We start from the raw sequence: 22,661 nt of genomic DNA, 5'->3' as shown, positions 1-22,661 counted from the left end.
TCTGAGGCTTTTCTTCTTGGTTTGTAGATGGCCATCTTCCTGTGTCCTCACATGGTCTTCACTCTGTGTTTGTGTCCTAATATCCTCTTTTTATAACAACACCAGTCATAATGATTAGGGCTCACCCTAGGGACCTCATTTTAAATTAATTACCTCTTTAAAAAACCCCATCTCCAAATACAGTCACAGTCTGAGGTACTAGGGGTTAGGATTTCAACATATAAATGTCGGGTAAACACAATTCAGCCCACAGAAGTTCAAGTATTTAGGAATGACATCTATATCTAAAAAGGTAAGTAGCTATAACTATTTTTAACATTAAAAGGGAAACCAGAGAATTTAGTATGAAACTAGTACGCAAATGAGTTATCAAAGGATGAGTGAAACTTTTACTTAAAATGATTAATGGCCATTTTTGAAGATAAGCAAGTGGTCAATATGTTACTCTTTTTTTTTTAAGATTTTATTTATTTATTTATTTGACAGCGAGAGAGCACAAGCAGGGGGAACAGTAGAGGGAGAGGGAGAAGCAGGCCTCCCACCAAGCAGGGAGCCCAATGTGGGGCTCGATCCCAGGACCCTGGGATCATGACCCCCGAGCCAAAGGCAGACGCTTAACCATCTGAGCCACCCAGGTGCCCCTCAATATGTTACTCTTGATTATATGTGGATTTTTATGACATATTGTGCCTGATGTCATTCCTAAATTCATCCCCTATCCTCACCTACCCTTGAACACTATTAAATTTCTAACATCCAGTGCATCCCAGATCCTCATATCAAGATCTTCAAAATACAGATACTATGATACTGAATAAGATCATCTATGCAAAACAGTCTTATGAAAGCATAATTATTATTAGGACTTCGTTTCTAATGATCTATGGAAAAAGATATGTACTCATGTCTTAAAAAAAGAATTTGTGAATCCTGTATAATCAAGGATTATATAATATATAATATTCTGGACTGTGGTTCAGACGATCTAGGCTTCAGTTCTTTCTGTTCACTAGAATCGGCATGACTAGGTCAACATATGCTACTTCTTTTGATCTCAGTTGTTCTACTTACAAAATATGAATGCATGGCTTTTGACAATATATTTATAAAGGTAGTAGTAGGAATTATAGTCCTAAAATATATTATGCTTCCTAGAAGAAAGATCTTTTAGGTCCTTTCCAATGTTAATAACAATAACAATTATAATATCTACTACTATTTATTTTGTACTTATCATATTCCAGGCACTATGCCAAGAGACTTACATACATCATCTTATTTAGTGCTCTACACACCATGTAAAACAGTTACTTTTATAACAATTTTACAGATGAAGAAAGTGAAACTTAGTGATAGTAAGTTCCCAAAGGTAATATATTAAATGGCAAAATCAAGATTTGATCCTGGGTACATTTGACACCAAAGTCTGTGCTTATTTGCTACTGATACAATGCTTTTAGTGCATTAGAGATTGGAATTTATCAGGAACTGTATTATTTCTCCAAGTTTGTCATGACAAGTTACCACAAACTGGGTGTCTTTAAGAACAAATTTATTCTCTCATAGCTCTGTAGACTAGAAGTCTGAAATTAAGGTTTAGGCAAGGTCATATTCTCTCTGAAGTTTCCAGGAGAGAATCCTTCCGTGCCTCATCCTAGCTTCTGGTGATCCTTGGCAATACTTGGTATTTTTTGGTTTGTGGCAACATAACTCTTTGCTTGCTTTGTCTTTGCATGACCATCTTCTCTCTGTGTGTATCTGTGTATCTAAATTTCCCTTTTCTTATAAGGACACCTGTTATAGGGCCTACCCTAATGCAGTATGACCTCATCTTGACTTGATTACATCCTTAAGGACCATATTTTTTTAAATTTTTATTAGTTTCAGAGGTAGAATTTAGTGATTCATCAGTTGCATATAACACACAGCGCTCATTCCATCAAGTGCCCTCCTTAATGCCCATCACCCAATTATCCCTTCCCCCACCCACCTCCCTTGCAGCAACTCTGTTTGTTTCCTAGAGTTCAACATCTCTTATGGTTTGCCTCCCTCTCAGTTTTCATCTTATTTTATTTTTCTTTCCTTTCCCCATGTTCATCTGTTTTGTGTCTTAAATTCCACATATGAGTGATATCATATGCTATTGTCTTTCTGTGACTGACTTATTTCACTTAGCATAATACCTTCTAGTTCCATCCACGTCATTGCAAATGGCAAGATTTCATTCTTTTTGATGGCTGAGTAATATTCCACTGTGTGTGTGTGTGTGTGTGTGTGTGTGTGTGTGTGTGTGTGTGTGTATCTCACATCTTCTTTATTGCAAAGGACCATATTTTTAAATAAAGTAACTATTGGTTTTGGGTGGTTATAAATTTGGAGGGAGCTCTTCAACCCAGTAAAAGAACCATTAAGCAGACAAGAAATGGAAAAACTTTTGCAGTATGTTTATTATGGTTTTCTTAAGCTGTGGAGACTGAATAAAAGGTTATGTGATTTGAGGTCATTTATTTGGCAAAATATTTTCTTTGCCAGTGCCAAATAATGTTCCTACTGGCAGTCATATGCTATACTGTATTCTACCTTATTTATTTATTTTTAAAAGATTTTATTTATTTATTTGACAGAGAGAGACAGCTAGAGAAGGAACACAAGCAGGGGGAGTGGGAGAGGGGGAAAGAGGCTTACTGCCGAGCAGGGAGCCCGATGTGGGGCTTGATCCCAGGACCCTGTGATCACGACCTGAGCTGAAGGCAGATGCTTAACGACTGAGCCACCCAGGCACCCCTGTATTCTACTTTAATAGTGCAGTGTAAATTGAAACAAGACACAAATTCATTGGGTTAGAAGGAACCACAGATATTCATTAGGCCTACTGGTCAGGTTCTAGACAAGGCTTACCAATTCATGCCAGATACTTGGGTGTTTAATACTTTCTGAAAAATAAATTTCATGGCATCTCCTAGTAGCCAACTCTAGTCTTTAGAAGTTCTTTACAAGTCTAGCTTTCAGTCTTCTGGTTACAATCAAATCTAATTTCAGCTTATTTATCCCACTGTCTTTGAGAACCCTGACATAAAAATGTTATAACTGAGACTGTTCATACTTAACATTTACAGAGCAGTTTACTGTTGTATACTTTTACTCCCATATAATTTCATGCTTGCTAGCTTATAATAAATCTGTAACATGTTACTAAACTCACCTCCTTTTATAGAAATTGAGGTTCAGAGAAGTTGAGTTACTTAATAAAAATCATAGAGCTAGTAAATGATAGAGCTGTAAGTCCAACTCAGATCTTCTGTCCCTAAATCCTGTGCTTTGTCCCATTATGCCCCACTGCAGAATAAAGAAGCAAAATCTAATCTTATTCTTTATTATATTGATAAATTTGAGAGCAATCAGGAGAAAAGTGCTTGGAATCAGCATTCTAGTGTCAGGACGGAGCTTAAAAATCATATATTGTATTTCCCTGATGATGAGTGATGTTGAGCAACTTTTCATGTGTCTGTTGGACATCTGGATGTCTTCTTTGGAAAAATGTCTATTCATGTCTTCTGCTGATTTCTTAAATTTGTTCTTTGGGTGGAGAGTTTGGTAAGTTATTTATAGATTTTGGATACTAACCCTTTATCAGGTATGTCATTTGCAAATATCTTCTCCCATTCCAAAGGTTGCCTTTTAGTTTTGTTGATTATTTCCTTCACTGTGCAGAAGGTTTTTATCTTGATGAAGTTCCAATAGTTCATTTTTGCTTTTGTTTCCTTTGCCTCTGGAGATGTATCTAGGAAGAAGATGCTATGGCCGATGTCAAAAAGTTCTTGCCTGTGTTCTCTAGGATTTTGATGGTTTCCTGTCTCACATTTAGATCTTTCACCTATTTTGAATTTATTTTTGTGTGTAGTATAAGAAAGTGGTCCAAATGGATAAAGAACTTGTGGTATTTATCTATAATGGACTATTACTCAGCCATAAAAAAGAATGAAATCTTGCCATTTGCAATGATGTGGATGGAGATAAGATTGCATTATGCTAAGCAAAATAAGTCATTCAGAGAAAGACAAATATCATATGATTTCACTCATATGTGGAATTTAAGAAACAAAACTGATGAACATAGGGAAAAAAAGAGAGAGGCAAAGCATAAAACAGACTCAACTATAGAGAACAAACTGAGGGTTGCTGGAAGGGAGGTGGGCAGGGGGATGGTTTAAACAGGTGATGGGTATTAAGGAGGGCATTTAAGATGAGCCCTAGTTGTTGTATATAAGTGATGAGTCACTAAATTCTACATCTGAAACTAATATTACACTGTATGTTAACTGACTGGAATTTAAATAAAAACTTGAAATAAACAATCATACATTATCACCACAAAAGACCCCAAAGAGACAAAATAATCTTGAAAAACAAAACGGGAGGTATCACAATTCCAGACTTCAAGTTATATTATAAAGCTGTAGTAATCAGTATGGTACTGGCACAAAAATAGACACACAGATCAATAGAACAGAATAGAAAGCCCAGAATTAAACCTACAATTATGTGGTCAATTAATCTTTAACAAAGCAGGAAAGAATATTCAAAAAGAAGAGAGATAAACCAAGAAACAGTGTCTTAACAGAAATTGATGGTTACCAGAGGGGAGGTATGAGTGGGGATTGGTCAAATAGTTGATAAAAGAAAAAGAAATCATACCTTGTGGTAACATAATCTAAAGAGTTCAAATCCCAGAAACTAGATTGATGCTACTAGTAAGGCTCTGAACCAAGTTGAACTTACAAATGACACTCCATACTGGTGTGATTGAATTCACTGATAATATACAAAAAATGAAGATACAGAACTTTGGACACTAGATAAAACAGCAATTGAGCATCAAGTTTCTCATCAAGGAGCTCAACTAAGCAAATAAGGGAGCTGTAGATTGAAAAGTAAAAGACAAGTGCAGGTTTACTTAAGAGTATGAACTTTGAAGTCAGTTATGGGTTTGAATTCTCCCACTTACTAGCTAAATGACCTGGGATAATTTAGTTAACCTTTCCAAATTTCACAATTTTCTTACACAATAAAATGGACATAAGAGTGTCTATATCACTGTATTTATGTAAATACTGAAGGACTTAATGTACATATAATACTTAGCAGGGTACCCAGCACAATAAATAATAGTTTCCAATAATAACATAATTGTCATTATTCTTATTATGATAGAGCATAAGTAAAGCCCCAGCCCAACTTGTTTTGAAAGTCTATTGTGGAAAATTATGTTTATTATATATATATGTATGTATGTGTGTGTATATATATATATATACACACACATACATAAAGCAATCTCTGACCTAAGGAACCATACTGAGAATAACAGACAACTCAAAACTTGTTTTAAGTCTATAATAATAGTAGCAAATATTTGTGGAGCCATAGTATGGCTTTACTTACCACTGTTCTAAGTACTTTGCATGCATTAACTCATTAAATTTTCATAGTAACTCTATGAAATAGGTAGTATTAGTATTTCTATTCCACAAATGATAAAGTAGACACAAGAAGGTTGAATAATTTGCTAGAAAGTAGTGGTGCCAGGACTAGAATTTAGTAAAGATAGCTCCAGAACCCATACTTTTAATTACTATGTTCTACTGTCTTCCCACCACTCTACTCTGTTGCCTCTATAGCCAATCCCTCTGTTAAATGATTAATAGCATGAATGCTTATTTGTCAAATGCCTTATCTGCATCTATTGAAATGATCATATGGTTCTTATTCTTTTATTAATGTGGTATATCACACTGATTGATTTGCACATGATGAACCACACTTATAACCAAGGAATAAATCCCACTCGACCATGAGGAATGATTTTTAAATATATTGTTGGATTTGGTTCGGTAGTATTTTACTAAGGAATTCTGCATCCATGTTCATCAGGAATATTAGCCTCTAGTTCTCTTTTTTAGCGGAGTCCTTAGCTGTCTTTGGCATCAGGGTAATGCATTTGAAAAAGTACAAAATCCATTCATGATAAAAACACTCAACAAAGTACGTTAAGAGAAAACATCCCTCAACATTATAAAGGCCATATGTGAAAAACCCACAACTAATATCATCCTCAATGGGGAAAAACTGAGAACTTTTTCTCTACAGTCAGGAAGAAAACAAGGAAGTCCACTCTCACCACTGTTATTTAACATAGTAATGGAAGGCCTAGCCACAGCAATCAGACAATAAAAGAATTGAAATGCACCCAAATTGGCAAGGAAGAAGTAAAACTTTCACTATTTGCAGATGACATGAAATGTTATATAGAAAACCCAAAAGACTCCACCAAAAAACTGCTAGAACTGATGTGTGAATTCAGTAAAGTTTCAGGATACAAAATCAACATAGAGAAATCTGTTGCATTTCTATTTGGCAATAATGAAGCAGCAGGAAGAGAAATTCAGAAAACAATTCCATTTACAATTGCAACCAAAATAAGAAGATAACTAGGAATAAATCCAACCAGAGAGGTAAAAGACCTGTACTCTGAAAACTAGAAAACACCAATGAAAGAAATTGAAGATGACACAAAGAAATGGAAAGATATTCCATGCTCATGGGTTGGAAGAACAAATATTATTAAAATGTCTATAGTACCCAAAGCCACCTACACATTCCATGCAATCCCTATAAAAATACCACCAGCATTTTTCACAGAGTTATAAGAAACAATCCTAAAATTTGTATGGAACCACAAAAGACCCCAAATAGCCAAAGGAATGTTGAAAAAGAAAACCAAAGCAATGTTGAAAAAGAAAACCAAAGCTGGTGGCATCACAATTCTGGACTTCACGCTCCATTACAAAGCTGTAATCATCAAGACAGTATGGTACTGGCACAAAAACAGACACATGGATCAACGGAACAAAATAGAGAACCCAGAAATGGACCCTCAACTCCATGGTCAACTAATCTTCGACAAAGCAAGAAAGAATATCCAATGGAAAAAAGACAGTCTCTTCAACAAGTGGTGTTGGGAAAACTGGACAGCCACATGCAGAAGAATGAAACTGGACCATTTCCTTACACCATACACAAAAATAGACTCAAAATGGATGAAAGACTTAAATGTGAGACAGGAATCCATCAAAATCCTTGAGGAGAACACAGGCAGCAACCTCTTCGATTTCGGTCGCAGCAACTTCTTCCTAGACACATCGCCAAAGGCAAGAGAAACAAGGGCAAAAATGAACTATTGGGACTTCGTCAAGATAAAAAACTTTTGCACAGCAAAGGAACCAGTCAACAAAACCAAAAGACACCCGACAGAATGGAAGAAGATATTTGCAAATGACATATCAGATAAAAGGCTGGTATCCAAAACATATAAAGAACTTATACAACACAACACCCCTAAAACAAATGATCCAATTAAGAAATAGGCAGAAGTTATAAACAGATATTTCTCCAAAGACATCCAGATGGTCAAAAGACACATGAAAAGATGCTCATCATCACTTATCATCAGGGAAATGCAAATCAAAACTACAATGAGGTATCACCTCACACCTGCAAAATGGATAAAACCAAAATCACAAGAAAAAACAAGTGTTGGTGAGGATACGGAGAAAGGGGAACCCTCTTGCATTGTTGGTGGGAATGCAAACTTGTGCAGCCACTGTGGAAAATATTATGGGGTTCCTCAAAAAATTAAAAATAGAACTACTCAATGATACAGTAATTGCACTACTGGGTGCTTACCTCAAAAATACAAAAACATCTATTGAAAGGGATACATGCACCCATATGTTTATTGCAGTATTGTTTATAACAGCCAAAACTGGAAGCAGCCCAAGTGTGCATTGATGGATGTAAAAGATGTGGTAAATATATACAATCAAATATTACGCAGAAATCAGTAAAAATGAAATCTTGATATTTGCAAATAAATGGATGGAGGTAGAGAGTATAATGCTGAGTGAAGTAAGTTGGTCAGAGAAGGACAAATACCATATGATTTCATTCATACGTGGAATTTAGGAAACAAAACAAGAAAGAAACAAGAAACAAAAAAGTACAGGAAAAAAGATGAAGAGAGACAAACCAAAAAACACTCTTAACTATAGAGAACAAACTGGTGGTTACCAGAGGGCAGCTAGTTTGGGGGATGGGTGAAATAGGCGATGGCAATTAATGAGTACACTTATCATGATGAGCACTGAGTAATGTATAGAATTGTGAATCACTATATTGTATACCTGAAACTAATAAAATACTGTTATGTTAAATATACTAGCATTAAAATAAGAGTAAAAAATAAAAATGCATAATATGAACATTATGTAACTAATTAATTATAACAGTTAATCCCATGAAGTGAGAATTAAAAGTGGCTATATAAAGTGGCTACATAAATACTTATGGTTATGCCTGAAAAAATAACACAAGGTTAAGTGTTAAGATTCATGCTTAGTTTATACATTTTCTAATGGAAAATTCCTCAATCTCTCTACAGTGGTAGTATAAATTGCAGATTAAGCCAGATGGGGGTGAAAAGTGGGGAAGAATATGTAAATATATTGCAACTGTGATGGTGAAGGACTTATCCTTTTAAATTTCCTTGTGGGACCCTTATTCCATACCTTTAAGAACGAATGAATTGTGTAGGAAGGCAAGGTACCTAGGACAACAGTGATGAAGCAAGAGCCTAGGGTGACTATGGCCAACAGCATGATTATCTATGTCTTTCTCTAACATAAATACTGGTAACTTCCAATTCCTGTCCTATAGCCAAAGGGGCCATCAAAAATATGTTCTGCTTTATCTCTGGGTAAGCTCCTGGTATGCCTCCTGAAAAATGCCATCCTAAACTTTCCACTCAATTCAGTATTCCTGGGAAAGTTGCTCAATTTATAGGCTTTTATGTAATTCACTTTTAGATAGAAAGGATACAATTCTGACCAATACAATTTACAATACTATCTTACCTTTTTCTGTTGGGCTCAAAACAGTCACTGTGAAAAAAAAAAAGAGAAAGGTCAAAATTAGTGATATTTAAAAACATCTGTATTTTCCTTTTTAAAGATTTATTTATTTATTTGAGAGAGAGAGAGTGGGAGGGGGAGGGGCAGAGGGAGAGAGAGTCTCAAGTAGACTCCATGCTGAGCACGGAGTCTGACGCAGGGCTTGATCTCACAACCCTGAGATCACGACCTGAGCTGAAACCAAGAGTCAGATGCTTAATCACTGTACCACCCAGGTGCCCCAAAATCTCATTTTTCTAATCCTTCTTTCCATAATTATTATTTTTGAGCCGTGTATTCAGTGGAGTAACACCGTAGGAAACAACCAGCCTGCTAAGATGAGGGAAGGCAAGGATGATTAAATTCCATCCTTTGCTATCTTTCTTCATCTTAAACCTGAGTTAATTAAGAATTTGTACTCATTCAACAAATACAGATGTAACCAGATTTTTAAAAATTCCACCAAATGGAAACTCTTGAGCTATATAAGAACTTAAAAGCCAATCAATTAGGAGATGACCATTCATTTTCTCAAAGTATTCACTGTAGAACATCTTTAAATACCAAGCTTCTCTTATATATTTAGAGTTAATTTAGTGTAGAGATTGCATGCCAGCTCTGAAGTCAAACTGCCTGGGTTAAAAACCCAGTTGCACTATTTTGTGACCTTAGGCAGGTTCCTTAACTTCCCTAACATTACCTACCTTACAAGGTTACTCGAGATTCAAACGAGTTAATGCATGTAACTGCTGTTTAACGTAGTGTCTACCACAAGGCAAGGATAAAATAAATATTAACACTTCTTATTATATTTGAACTATGAATTTGTAGAGTATCAGAACTGGAAGAAACTGGAAGAAACTTTAGCGATTATCAGGTTTATCTGTCTCATTTTACAGCTGGGAAAAAAGGACTATAGTAGTATTAAATGATTTGTCCAAGGTCACAGGGCAAGTTAATGGTAGAGCCAGGACTAGATTCCAGCCTCCAAGGCTTTTTGCATGTACTGTATCTATACCTTCCCCAATCATTCTTTGCTGCCTTATGTGATGTATACATAATTTTTGCTCAGAATGTCATTTGAACAAAGTGAGGCCTATTAGTCACCACCATCTGTGAGCATTTATACTAGATGTTAAGGCAAAGTGAAACTATAAGGCATGTCTTTCAATCTTGAGAAACTATTGAATTAAGATGGTTTTCAGGGGCGCTTGGATCAGTTGGTTAAGCAACTGACTCTTGATTTTGGCTCAGGTCATGATCTCAGCATCCTGGGATCCAGCCCTGCATTGAGTTCTGCACTGGGTGTGGAGCCTGCTTGGGATTCTCTCTCCGTTTCTCTTCCTCTGCTCCTCCCCCCCACTTGCATGTGCGAGCTCTCTCTCTCCCTCTCTCTCTAGAAGATAAAAAATTTTAATTAAAAAAACACAGTTTTCATACACAATGATAAACACTTAAGGTCAGAAAAATGGGGGAAAAAATCCAAACAGAGAATACTATATTCTAGGGGCTATTTCCTCAGTTATACTTTCTCTTTCTCTTCATTTCCAGGTCTATTTTTGTTGAGTCTTAAAAATTTATCCTTTCAGGGGCGCCTGGGTGGCTCAGTTGTTAAGTATCTGCCTTTGGCTCAGGTCATGATCCCAGGGTCCTGGGATTGAGCCCCACATCAGGCTCTCTGCTCAGCAGGAAGCCTGCTTCTCCCTCTCCCATTCCCCCTGCTTGTGTTCCCTCTCTCACTATGTCTGTCTCTGTCAAATAAATAAATAAATCTTTAAAAAAATTTATTCTTTTAATAATCATTTGGATGAAATTTGTTAAAACTATTCTATTTTGTTTGTGCAAAAATCTGACCAGGTAATGCCCTCTTTTTTATAATACACCTTCCTGGAGATGGATACTAACTTTTTTTTTCCTTTCCAGTTAAAAAAAATCCTGGTTAAGAATGAATGAAAGAAGCACACACTCTACTTTAACAGTACAAATGGAAATGGAAACAAGAAGCCTTGGTGGGTCAACCTAGGATTCATGATTTTGCATATACATGTTGCATGACTGAATCAGTTGAACTAGGCTCTGAATTGGGTTAATAACATCTCCTTAAAATGGAGTGGGGGAAAGCAGAGTTGCTTGGAGACTAATCTTAATAAAGAATGGCTAACAAATCACTATTTGGTATATCTCTTTCTATCTCTATGGCTGAACAATCACTGTAAGCAAAAAGCGGAGGTCCTAACTACCATTTGCTTGACCACTTGCTATAGTACTTGTGGGTGAGGGAATGCAATAATTCAGTGCTTTGAAGATGTTGGAATGAGACAATGTGTATACAGAAAAATGAGTGGAAACCAGTGAAGTTTCCAGGTGGAGAACAGCTTTCTTTAAGTAATTTTATGTCTATCATGGTACAAGTGGGATTGGTTTATGTGATCAAGAACAGTGGCCAGAAATAGAATCCATGGGTAAAAGCTACACATCAACACATTTTAGCTCAATATAAGAAAAAAAAAAAAGATTTTGATGATGATGGTGACGATGACAATGATGACTATGACAATGATGGATTGGCAGCATTGGAAAGGACTGAGTTTCCCATTACACACATTTGGAAATGTTGTAGAGGACATTTACACATTAGTTAGACAGTGGACTTGACTTTTAAAGTTCCTTATATTCCTGAAATCTGTAAGGATTTTTTTTTTAAAGATTTATCCATTTATTTTGAGAGAGTGAGAATGAGAGAGAGAGAGTACATGAGAGGGGGGAGGGTCAGAGGGAGAAGCAGACTCCCTGCTGAGCAGGGAGCCCGACGCGGGACTCGATCCCGGGACTCCAGGATCATGACCTGAGCCAAAGGCAGTCGCTCAACCAACTGAGCCACCCAGGCGCCCAATCTGTAAGGATTTCAATAAGCCTAAGGGAAAAAATATTTTCTTGCAAAATTCCCTGTTGGAAGTTACATACTTCTGAAGAAAAAAAGAAGGGCCTTTATTATAAAACATTGGGGCATTTATCTTGGTAGTTCTGCTTTTCCCTTAGTGATCTTTGTAATATTGCCTTTTTCACTATTAAAGGAAGAGACTAAGAATATGTCAGTCATATTTAAAATGAAAATGTTATTGCTTGTGATGTTTAATTTTATGTGTCAACTTGACTACGCTAAGAGATGCCCAAATAGCTGATAAAACATTATTTCTGGGTGTGTCACTGAGAGTATTTCTGGAGGAGATAGCATTTAAAGCAGTAGAAAGTAAAGATCACCCTCACCAATTTATCGTGAGCATCATTCAATCCTTTGAGGGCCTGAATAGAACAAAAATGTAGAGGAAAGGCAAATTTGTTGTCTGATTGACCTCAAACATCTATCTTCTTTTGCAATTAGACATTGGTACTCCTGGTTCTCAGGCCTTTGGACTTGGACTAAAACTTACACCATTGCTTCCCCTGGTTCTCAGGCCTTCAGATTTGTACTGAAATTACACCACTGGCTTTCCTGGGTCTCCAGCTTGCAGAAGACAGATCATGGGACTTAACCTCAGTAATCACATAAGCTAAGCCCTTGTAATAAATCCCTTTTTAAATATTTATGTATATTTTATTGGTCTTGTTTCTTTAAGGAACTCTAATAGACTGCTATAACATAGATGAAGCTCAAAAACATGCACAGTGAAGAAGCCACATACAAAAGACTGTATATATTGTACAATTCCATTTGTATGCATGTCTAGAAAAGGTAAGTTTTAGAAAGAGAAAGCAGATCAGTGGTTGCCTAGGGCTAGAGGTGAAAGTGAGGAGCTGCAAATGGACATGAAGAAACTTCTGGGGGTGATAGAAATGTTTTGTAACTATACCAGGTGATGGTTGTACAACTCTATACATTTATGAAAATCACTGAACTACATACCTACAATGGGTGGGTTTTATGGTATGTAATTTATACTTTAATAAAGCTGTTTAAAATAATAAATAAATAAAATTAAAATGTTACAAGTCATTATAAACCTTTACAAAATTAATCTTTTATCATGAATCTCTTGGATAAGTGTACATTTAGTCATTCTGTGGGTAACTTGCCTTGCATGAATGTATAGTGAAGTGGTGATATGTGTAATTATACACCGGCTTTGTTCCTTCAAATTTTAGCTCACTACTGGGAAGTTATCATCAAATAGATTTTTGTACTGTTTCTCCTTTTTTCTTTCACCTAATTACTGATGCTTTGCAAACTAGGTATGGAGAAAAGGTATGGAAATGTGCAGTACATGCAAGGACATTTCATCACAGATAATTAGTGTTAAAACAAAGCATATCTCATAACTTCCTTTAAGTAGATGCATATTGTAGGGTTCCCAAAAGGGGAATGTTAGAATAATCTTAATTTGAGGCTAGATGGAGATGGTCAACAAATGTAGTAGAAAGGACATGGAAGAAATTCTACAACAGTGCTGACCAATAAAAATATAATACAAGCCATGTAATTTACTGTTCTAGTAAGAACATTTCAAAAATTTAAAAAATACCAAGTGAAGTTAACTAATAATAACTAATACTTTATTTAGTCCAATATATCAAACACATAGTTTCAACATGTTATGCACAAAAAATTATTAATATTTTACATTCTTCTTTTTGTATGAAATTTTTGAAAGCTGGTGTGTGCATTAAGCTTCAGCACATCTCAATTCAGATGCCATTTTTCAAGTGTTTAATACCACATGTGGCCAGTGGCTACCAAATTAGATAGTAAACCTCAAAAGGACTTATAAAAGGAAAGTGGGAAGGTTGAAAATATGAGTCTATTGAGATGAATGTTCACTCACAATATGAAGTTCTCTTTTAATTAATGACTCATTTGGGAGGGGAGTTTATTGTAGTGATGTATTACAATTACTTTGGCATGTACTCATATTGTAGCTCTGCCACTTACTTGTTCTTTGGCCCTAGGCAAATTATTTAATCTCTCTGGGCCTCAGTTTCCTCACCAGTAAAATGAGGATAAAACGTTATAGAAATTAAATGATAAAATATGTGTAAAGTGCTTTTGGTGTCTGGTATATAATAAGTACTTAATTATTGTCAGCTATTTATTATTCTTCTGAGAAAGGTAAGCCTTTCAGTAAGATTAGGTTTTAGAATAGTTCAGGATAAAATAAGTCTTATTTAAAAATGTTTATCATAGCCATCCCAAAGTTTCATATGATGGTTTTAAAAATAATGTATTCAATGTCAAAATGAATATATTTGATACCTACTTTTTCCATTAGATGTTTCTTAGTCTTTAGGTTAGGAGAGAGAATAGAATTTAAAATGGAGAACCTAGATACATTTCTCATTATGTTCTGCTTGTTGAGAGCAAACTAACCATACCAGGTTTCATTTACTCCTCTGAAAAAGTTACTCATACTAGCCATTCTTTTACTTTTTAGGCAGCCATTCCCAAATCGGGTGATTTCAATACCTACTTGGGAACTAATAACAATATAGATTATAGGGCCCTCTTCATATAACAAATCTCTGGGTGAAGGTACAGGAATTTGTATTTAAAAAACTCAGTATGTGATTCTGATTATCAGCTAGGTATAAGAGCTACTAGAGTTATTTTAGATGTTTGGTTTGATATCTTAGTAGTCGGGTGTGATACATTTAACTCTTTTGCATATGGGAGACTTACAAAACTATTTTAGATATGAGAATACCATAATTCACATAGGCTTAAATGGGTAAATTTTACTTATTCAGAAACTTGGTTTCCAGAAAATATCCCTTCTGGGTTTTTTTTTTTGCCTTATTAGTGTTCATTTCTTTTGACTCTTTTTGAAGGATTTCTAGCTTCTAAGTAGAATTATTTCCTGGAACTTTTTAAATCTCAAAATGGACACCGTTGATCACCAAAAATGGCAGAGTAGGGAATTCCAGGGTTTTGTCTTTCCCCAAGAAGTTATAAATGAAGTGGCAAAAACTGTTAGAATCAATTTTTGCAGAATTCTGTACTTTAATAAAAAATGTACAACAATCAAGAGGGTCCAGTTAGTGAAGAAAGGAGCCATTGCTTTTTGGTAAGAGAATGCTGTGGTATTTTAAATTTCCTCTTACCATTCTTCACATCCAAGATCAGAAGGTGCTGTGAGAATAGCCTGGTAAAGGTTTACAAATGCCAGAGGTAGCAATACAGACCTTATCAAAGAATTGCGGTTTTGAGTCTTGATGGTCTGACAGCCCCTTCAAAGACCAACACAAAGGTTTTCCTGTATATCTGACTCAGAGCATTCCCAGGCCTGAGGCACCTTCTTGGGTGGTCTTTGCTGAAAATATTTATAGGCACAGGTATTGAATGCAGCAGCCTGGGGCAAAAGACAACACTTGAGACAGGCAATTAACAGAATAAAAAGCATGGGAATGAAGAGATCAACAAAACAGAGAGGTGGGAGAATGAGTGTTTAAAAGCTACCCTGTGTACGATGGAATTAAGAAGGGTACACACATGCAGGGTGGAATGCATGCTCAGAGAAGGCCAGAGAAGACCTTAAGCTTTCACTCTTAACTGGCCCTCAGGCATTTAAAAAGTAGGGAAAGGCTAAAGCAGACTTGTAAACTGCATGGAAGGAGTTAAAAGAGTAAAGGACTGCCCCAACACAGAGCTAATCTGCAAAGGCTGGGAAAGTATATTTTTCTTCTTTTCTATTTCTGACTCCAGGAACTCATGAAGCCTTTATTAAACAACTAACTGATGATAGGGTTAAGAAACAAAGACTTTAGAGACCACATATAACAAAGAATACATTCTTCAATATAGAAAAATCACTAAAGAAGCAAAAAAACCAATTTACAACAGGCAGCAAAAACAAACCCTAGAGAGTAGAGAATCTAATTTCTAGAGTTATACTTTATAATATTCTAAATGTATATTTTTCAACAACAAAAAATTACAGGACATACAAAGAAACAAAACAGTATAGCTTATTAATAGGAAAAAGTAAATTAATAGAAACTGTCCAGGAAGCCTAGCCAATAACTTACTACACAAAGACTTTAAATGCACTGTCTTAAATATGCTCAAAGAGCTAAAAGAAACTGTGTATAAAGAACTAAAAAGATCAGAAGAATAAAAATAGAATGTATAAATGAAGAGATACAAAATAGAAAAAGGAACCAAATAGAGATCCTGGAGATGAAAAGGACAATCATGAAATGAAAAATTTACTAGAGGGATCCAACAGCAGATTTAAGCAGACAGAAGAATTGGTGATTGGCTTAAATTATCCAGTCTGAAGAGCAAAATGAGAAAGTGAAAGAAAAATGAACAAAGCCTATGAGACTTGTAGCACACTGTCAAATATACTGTTGTATTCATAATGGGAGTTTAAAAAGAGAGAAGAAAAAGGGGGAGCAAAGAATATTTGAAGAAATGATGACTGAAAACTCCACAAATTTGTTAAAAGACATGAAACTAAACATCCAGGAAGCTCAATAAACTACACATAGTATAAACTAAAGGATATCCACAATCAGACACATTATAATCAAAGTGACAAAGGAAACATCTTGAAAGCAGGAAAAGATAAGCAACTTCACATATAAAAATAATAAGATTAATATCTGATTTCTCCTTGGAAACCATGGAGGCCAGAGGCAGTGAGATGTTGTATTTAAAGTGTTGAAAGAAAAATATCTATCAATCAAGAATTTGATAACTTACAAAACTATCCTTCAAAAAATGAAGGATAAAATAAGACATTCACAGATAAACAAAAAATGATAGAGTTCATAACTGGTAGAAGTGTGCTTCAAGAAATGACAGAGTTCTGCAGGAAGAAATGAAAGGGCACTAACTATAACTGAAGCCATTAAAAGAAATCAAGAATACTGGTAAAAGTAACTACATAGGTAAATATAAAAGCTATTAGTATTGCATTTTTGGATTATACTTCTTTTATTTAGTATGTGATTTAAAAGATAAATCCATAAGACAATAATAATAAATCTATGTTAACAGGCACACAATGTATGAAGATGTAATATGGGACAGTTACCAACATAAAGTGGGGACTGGAGCTGAAAAGGAGTAGAGTTTTGTATACTGTTATACTAAGCTGGTATTGATTCAAATTAATTATTTGAACTTAATTATTATAAAGTTAATATGTTAATTGTATCACCAAAGGTAAGCACTATGAAAAAAAACTAATTTCATAGTGCTTCATTATATATATATATATATATATATAATGAAGCATATATATATAATGTAATTTCATTATATATATATATATATATATAATGAAATTACAGAAAATTGAAATGGGTGCACTGAAAAAATCAATTAAAAAATAAGGATAAAAAATAAAAATAAAAAATAACAATGAAGTAAAATGATAACCCATCACTACACATATATTAGAAAGACAAAACTCTAAAATACTAACAATACCATATGCAGATAAGGATGTGGAGAAACAGGAAATCTCATCCATTGCTGGTGGGAATGCAAAATGGTACAGACAATTTGGAAGACAGTTTTTTCAAAGACACTGATGTAAATAACAACCAAAAAAGATCTAGGGTAGCTATACTAATATCAGACAAAAAGATTTTAAATTAAAAATTGATACAAAAGGTGGAGGAGAGAGGGAAGATGGCAGTGGATAAGAGGACCCTAGGCTCGTCTCATCCCATGAACAGAACTAGGTAACTATCAAATCATCTAAACACCCCAGAAATCGACCTGAAGAGTGAAAGAACAAACTACACAACTAAAGGGAGAGAAGAGGCCACATCGAAGAAGGTAGGAAGTATGGATATGTGATGTAGAAGAGAAAGGAATTGCAGATGTTGCAGAGGGAATAGAGATGTAGTTGTGGAGAAGGTAGAGAGATCGAGGAGCACACAGGAGAATGCACAAGGAGAACATTTCCATAAAAGCCATTGTCTTGGAAAAGGAGAGCAGCTGAATTTCATGAGTTCTTGCAACCAGCAGGGCTTAAAGCCTGGAGTTTTCAAGGTCAGCAGGCTTGGCAAGAAGGCACTGCACTGCTCCTGGAGAGAAGGAAAGCAAACACCAGAGCCAGACAGCACAGAAATTGATTTGAAGAACATCTGGTACAAACCAGGGAAGGGCGGGGAGGTTATTCGCTCTTCTTCGAGTGCTTCATTGGGAGGCAGCTTTCATAGAGATGGCTCTCTGGGAAGAAAGGACCCGACTAGTGCCATTTCCCTCCCCCACCCCTCATCATAAACACAGATCCACATGCAGGAAGCAACCCAGTGCCAACACTGGCTGCCTAATTTACTAACACCAAGGCCTACCCTGCTGCACTCTGGCTGGACTGCCCTTCTCAGTCATGCTTGCCTCAGTCCCAGTGAAACAGACATCTCCCCCAGAAGACAGCACAAACCCCTGACCCCACCACATTTCGCAACTAGAGAGTTCTGCAGTACCTCAGTTCTCATGGAAGTGGTGTCAGGTCTCATTTCACAAGCAGACCAGAGCACACCTAGTTAAAACTCACCACAGTCAGGCCAGGAACCAAACACTGCACACAGCAGGCAAGGAGAACTTCCAAGGATGACTGGCCTGAAGGATAGAGCAGACAAAACACAATAGCAGAGTGCAAACAGCACACACCAGAGACACTCCCTGAAACATCAGGTCCTGGACACTACACGACCTCTTCTTCATAAGGCCATTACTTTCACGAGCAAGAGACATAACTGGTATTTCTAACACACAGAAGAAGGCAGAGACTTAAAAAATGCCAAGACAGAGGAATTTATCTCAAATGAAAGAACAAGAGAAGGCCAAGGCCAGAGATGTAACCAAAAGAGATATAAGTAACATGCCTGATGGAGAATTTAGAGCAATAATCATAAGGATACTCACTGGCCTTCAGAAAACAAATAGAAGACACCAGTGAGACCCTTACCACATAAATAAAAGAGTTAAAAAAGAATCAGAGATGAAGAATGCAATGAACGAGATTGGAAATAGGCTTGATGCAATGAACAGCAGGCTGGAAGAAGCTGAGGAATGAATTAGTGACCTAGAAGACAAAAAAAAAAAAAAAAAGGAAAATAATGAAGCTGAACAAAAGAGACAAAGAAGAATTATGCAACATGAGAAGAGATTTAGGGAACTGAGTGATTCCATGAAATGTAGTAACAATTATATTATAGGAGTCCCAGAAGAAGAAGAAGAGAGAGAAGAGGGGGCAGAAAATTTATATGAGGAAATAATAGTTGAAAACGTCCCTAATCTGGGGAAGGAAACAGTCATCCACATCCAGGAGGCACAGAGAACTCCCATCAAAATCTAATAAAAGCAGGCCAACACTGAGACATATTATAATTAAATTTGCAAAATATACTGATAAAGAAAACATCTTAAAAGCAGCAAGACACAAGAAGTCCTTAACTTACAAGGTAAGACCCCCTAAGGCTAGCTGGAGATTTCTCAACAGAAACTTGGCAAACCAGAAGGGAGTGGGATGATAAATTCAAAGTGCCAAATGGAAAAAATCTGCAGCCAAGAATACTCAATCCACCAAGGCTGTCATTCAGAATAGAAGGAGAAATAAAGAGTTGCTCAGACAAACAAAAACTAAAGGAGTTTGTGACGACTAAACCAGCCCTGCAAGAGAGATTAAAGGGGACTCTGAGTGCAAAGGAGAGACCAAAAGTGACAAAGACAAGAAAGGATCAGAGAAAATCTCCAGAAACAGTTACAAAACAAGTAATGAAATGGAAATAAATATATATCTACCAATAATTACTTTGAATGTAAGTGGACCAAACACTCCAATCAAAAGGCATAGGGCTGGTACCTGGGTGGTGTAGTCAGTTGAGTGTTCAACTCTTGGTTTCAGCTCATGTCATGATCTTGGGGTCATGAGATCAAGCCCTGCATCGGGCTCCATGCTCAGTGCAGAGTCTGCTTGGGATTCTTTCTCCCCTCTCCCTCCGCTCCTCCCTGCTGGTCTCTCTCTCTCTCTCTCTCTCTCTCTCTCAACTAAATAAATAAATCTTTAAAAAAATATATAGGGTGTCGGAATGGATAAAATACAAGACCCATCTATATGCTGCCTACAATAGACTCATTTACTCACCTGAAGATTGAAAATGAGGGGATGGAAAAATATTATGCAAATGGACATCAAAAGAAAGGAGTAGCAATATTTATATTGGAAAACTAGACTTTAAACAAAGACCATAAGAACAGATACAGAAGGCAGAGGCAGAAGCAACATGGAGGAGACAGCACTGATTTGGGGGCACAGCCTCTACCACCATGAGCCTCTTCAAAAAACCTAAGACTGAGATGACAATGGAGGCACTACAGGAATGGCAGGAGGAAGAATTAAACATGGGTCCACACTCTGTGCTCGTACAGTAGTGAAGAACAACGCCCATGTGCTCATGAATTGGCATAACAATAAGAAGTTCCTGGGCCATGTGAAAGCCAGTGACAGGCACTGCAACATGGTGGTGGAGAATGTCAAAGAGATGTGAACCAACATCCCCAAGAAGGGCAAGGGCAAGAAGAAATACAAGCCAGTCAGCAAAGACCACTACATCTCTAAAATGTTCCTGACTGGGGACTTGGACATCATGGCCCTGCAGAACTATCATTGCAGGCAAGTAGGGGCCTCCTCCCCACTGGCAGAATATTCTTGCACATCCTACAAAGACCTGCCTTTGTATTGGGAATAAGAATGTCCTGTGTTTCATCAGTGGCAAAAAAAAAAAAGGGCACTATGTCATAATAAAGGGGATGATCCAACAAGAATATCTAACCATGATGAATATTCATGCACCCAACATGGAAGCACCTGAATATATAAAACAATTAATAACAAACATAAAGAAACTCATTGACAGTAACACAATAATAGTAGGGGACTTCAACAACCCATGTACATCAATGGAAAGATCATTTAAACAGAACATCAACAAGGAAACAATGGCTTTGAATGGCACACTGGACCAGATGGACTTAACAGATATATTCACAACATTCCATCCTAAAACAGTAAAATGTACATTCTTTTAAAGATTATGGGATATTCTCCAGTATTAATCACATATTGGGTCACAAATAAGGCATCAACTAATACAAAGATTGAAATCATGCCATGAAATTTTTCTGATCACAACACTATGAAACTAGAAGTCAATCACAAGAAAAACTGTGGAAAGACTACAAATACATGGAGGTAAAACAACATGCTACTAAACAATGACTGGGTCAACCAAGAAATCAAAGAAGGAATTAAAGAGTTCAGAGAAACAAATGAAAATGAGAACACAACAGTCAAAACGCTTGGGAAGCAAAAAAGCGGTCCTAAGAGGGAAGTATAAGGCAATACAGGCCTAAATCAAGAAGCAAGAAAAACCTGAAATCAGCAACTTAACATTTCACCTAAAGGAGGTAGAAAGAAAACAACAAATGAAGCCTAAATCTAGCAGAAGGAAGGATATAGTAAAGATTAGAGCAGAAATAAATGATACAGAAACTAAAACAAAACAAAACAACAAAAACAGATCAATGAAATCAAGAGCTGGTTCTTTGAAATAATTAATAAAGTTGATAAACCTCTAGCCAGACTTATCAAAAGAAAAGAGAAAGAGCCCAAATGAATAAAATTACAAATGAGAGAAGAGAAAGAACAAAACATCACAGAAATACAAACTATTATAAGAAAATATCATGAAAAGGGGTGCCTGGGTGGCTCAGTCAGTTAAGCGTCTGCCTTTGCCTCAGGTCATGATCCCAGGGTCCTGGGATGGAGCCCCACATCAGGCTCTCTGCTCAGCAGGAAGCCTGCTTCTCCCTCTCCCACTCCCCCTGCTTGTGTTCCCTCTCTTGCTGTCTCTCTCTGTCAAATAAATAAAATCTTAAAAAAAAGAAAATATTATGAAAAACCATATGCCAACAAATTAGACAACCTGGAAGAAATGGATAAATTCTAGAAACATATAAACTACCAAAACTGAAACAGGAGGAAACAGAAAACTTGAACGACTGATAACTAGCAAAGAAACAGAAATCAAAAAATTCCCAACAAACAAAACTCCAGGGCCAGATGGCTTCCAAGGGGAATTCTAACAAACATTTAAAGAAGAGGTAATATCTATTCTTCACAAACTATTCCAAAAAGTAGAAAAGGAAGGAATACTTACAAACTCATTCCATGAGGTCAGCATTACCCTGATACCAAAACCAGATAAAGACTCCACTAAAAAAAATGACTGTAGGCCAATATCTCTGATGAACATGTATGTAAAAATTCTCAGCAAAAATACTAGCAAATCAAATCCAAGAGTACATTAAACAGTCATTCAACATGATCAAGTGGGATTTATTCCTGGGCTGCAAGGGTGGTTCAATATTCCACAAATCAATCAACATGATACACCACATTAATGAAAGAAAAGATAAGAACCATAAGATCATTTCAATAGATGCAGAAGGAGCATTTGACAAAGTACAACATCCATTCATGATAAAAATGCTCAACAAAGTAGGTTTAGCCGGAACATACCTCAACATAATAAAGGTCATATATGAAAAACCCATCCTCAATGGGGAACGCCTGAGAGCATTTCCTCTACCATCAGGAAGAAGACAGGGATATCCAGTCTCACCCCTGTTGTTTAACAGAG

The 22,661-nt window shown here is 36.3% G+C and overlaps 1 protein-coding gene and 1 pseudogene across 1 annotated transcript in view; one reads left to right on the top strand and one right to left on the bottom strand.

Moving 5' to 3' along the window:
• Positions 1-22,661, bottom strand: part of ZDHHC15 (zDHHC palmitoyltransferase 15) — a 149,285-nt gene that overhangs the window by 109,684 nt on the left and 16,940 nt on the right. Inside the window, exon 2 of the mRNA XM_088028985.1 lies at positions 8,970-8,996. Coding sequence (XP_087885111.1) covers positions 8,970-8,996 — 27 coding nt within the window. The remainder of the gene's footprint in view (positions 1-8,969; positions 8,997-22,661) is intronic.
• Positions 20,287-20,640, top strand: LOC114207400 (small nuclear ribonucleoprotein Sm D2 pseudogene; annotated as a pseudogene).

This window comes from Eumetopias jubatus, unplaced genomic scaffold, assembly GCF_037043125.1.
Source record: "Eumetopias jubatus isolate StellerSeaLion01/CBP00866 unplaced genomic scaffold, mEumJub1_p1.0 scaffold_11, whole genome shotgun sequence".
NCBI lineage: Eukaryota > Metazoa > Chordata > Mammalia > Carnivora > Otariidae > Eumetopias > Eumetopias jubatus.
Note: the sequence above shows the minus strand (reverse complement) of the source record. Positions and strands in the feature narration are given on the sequence as shown.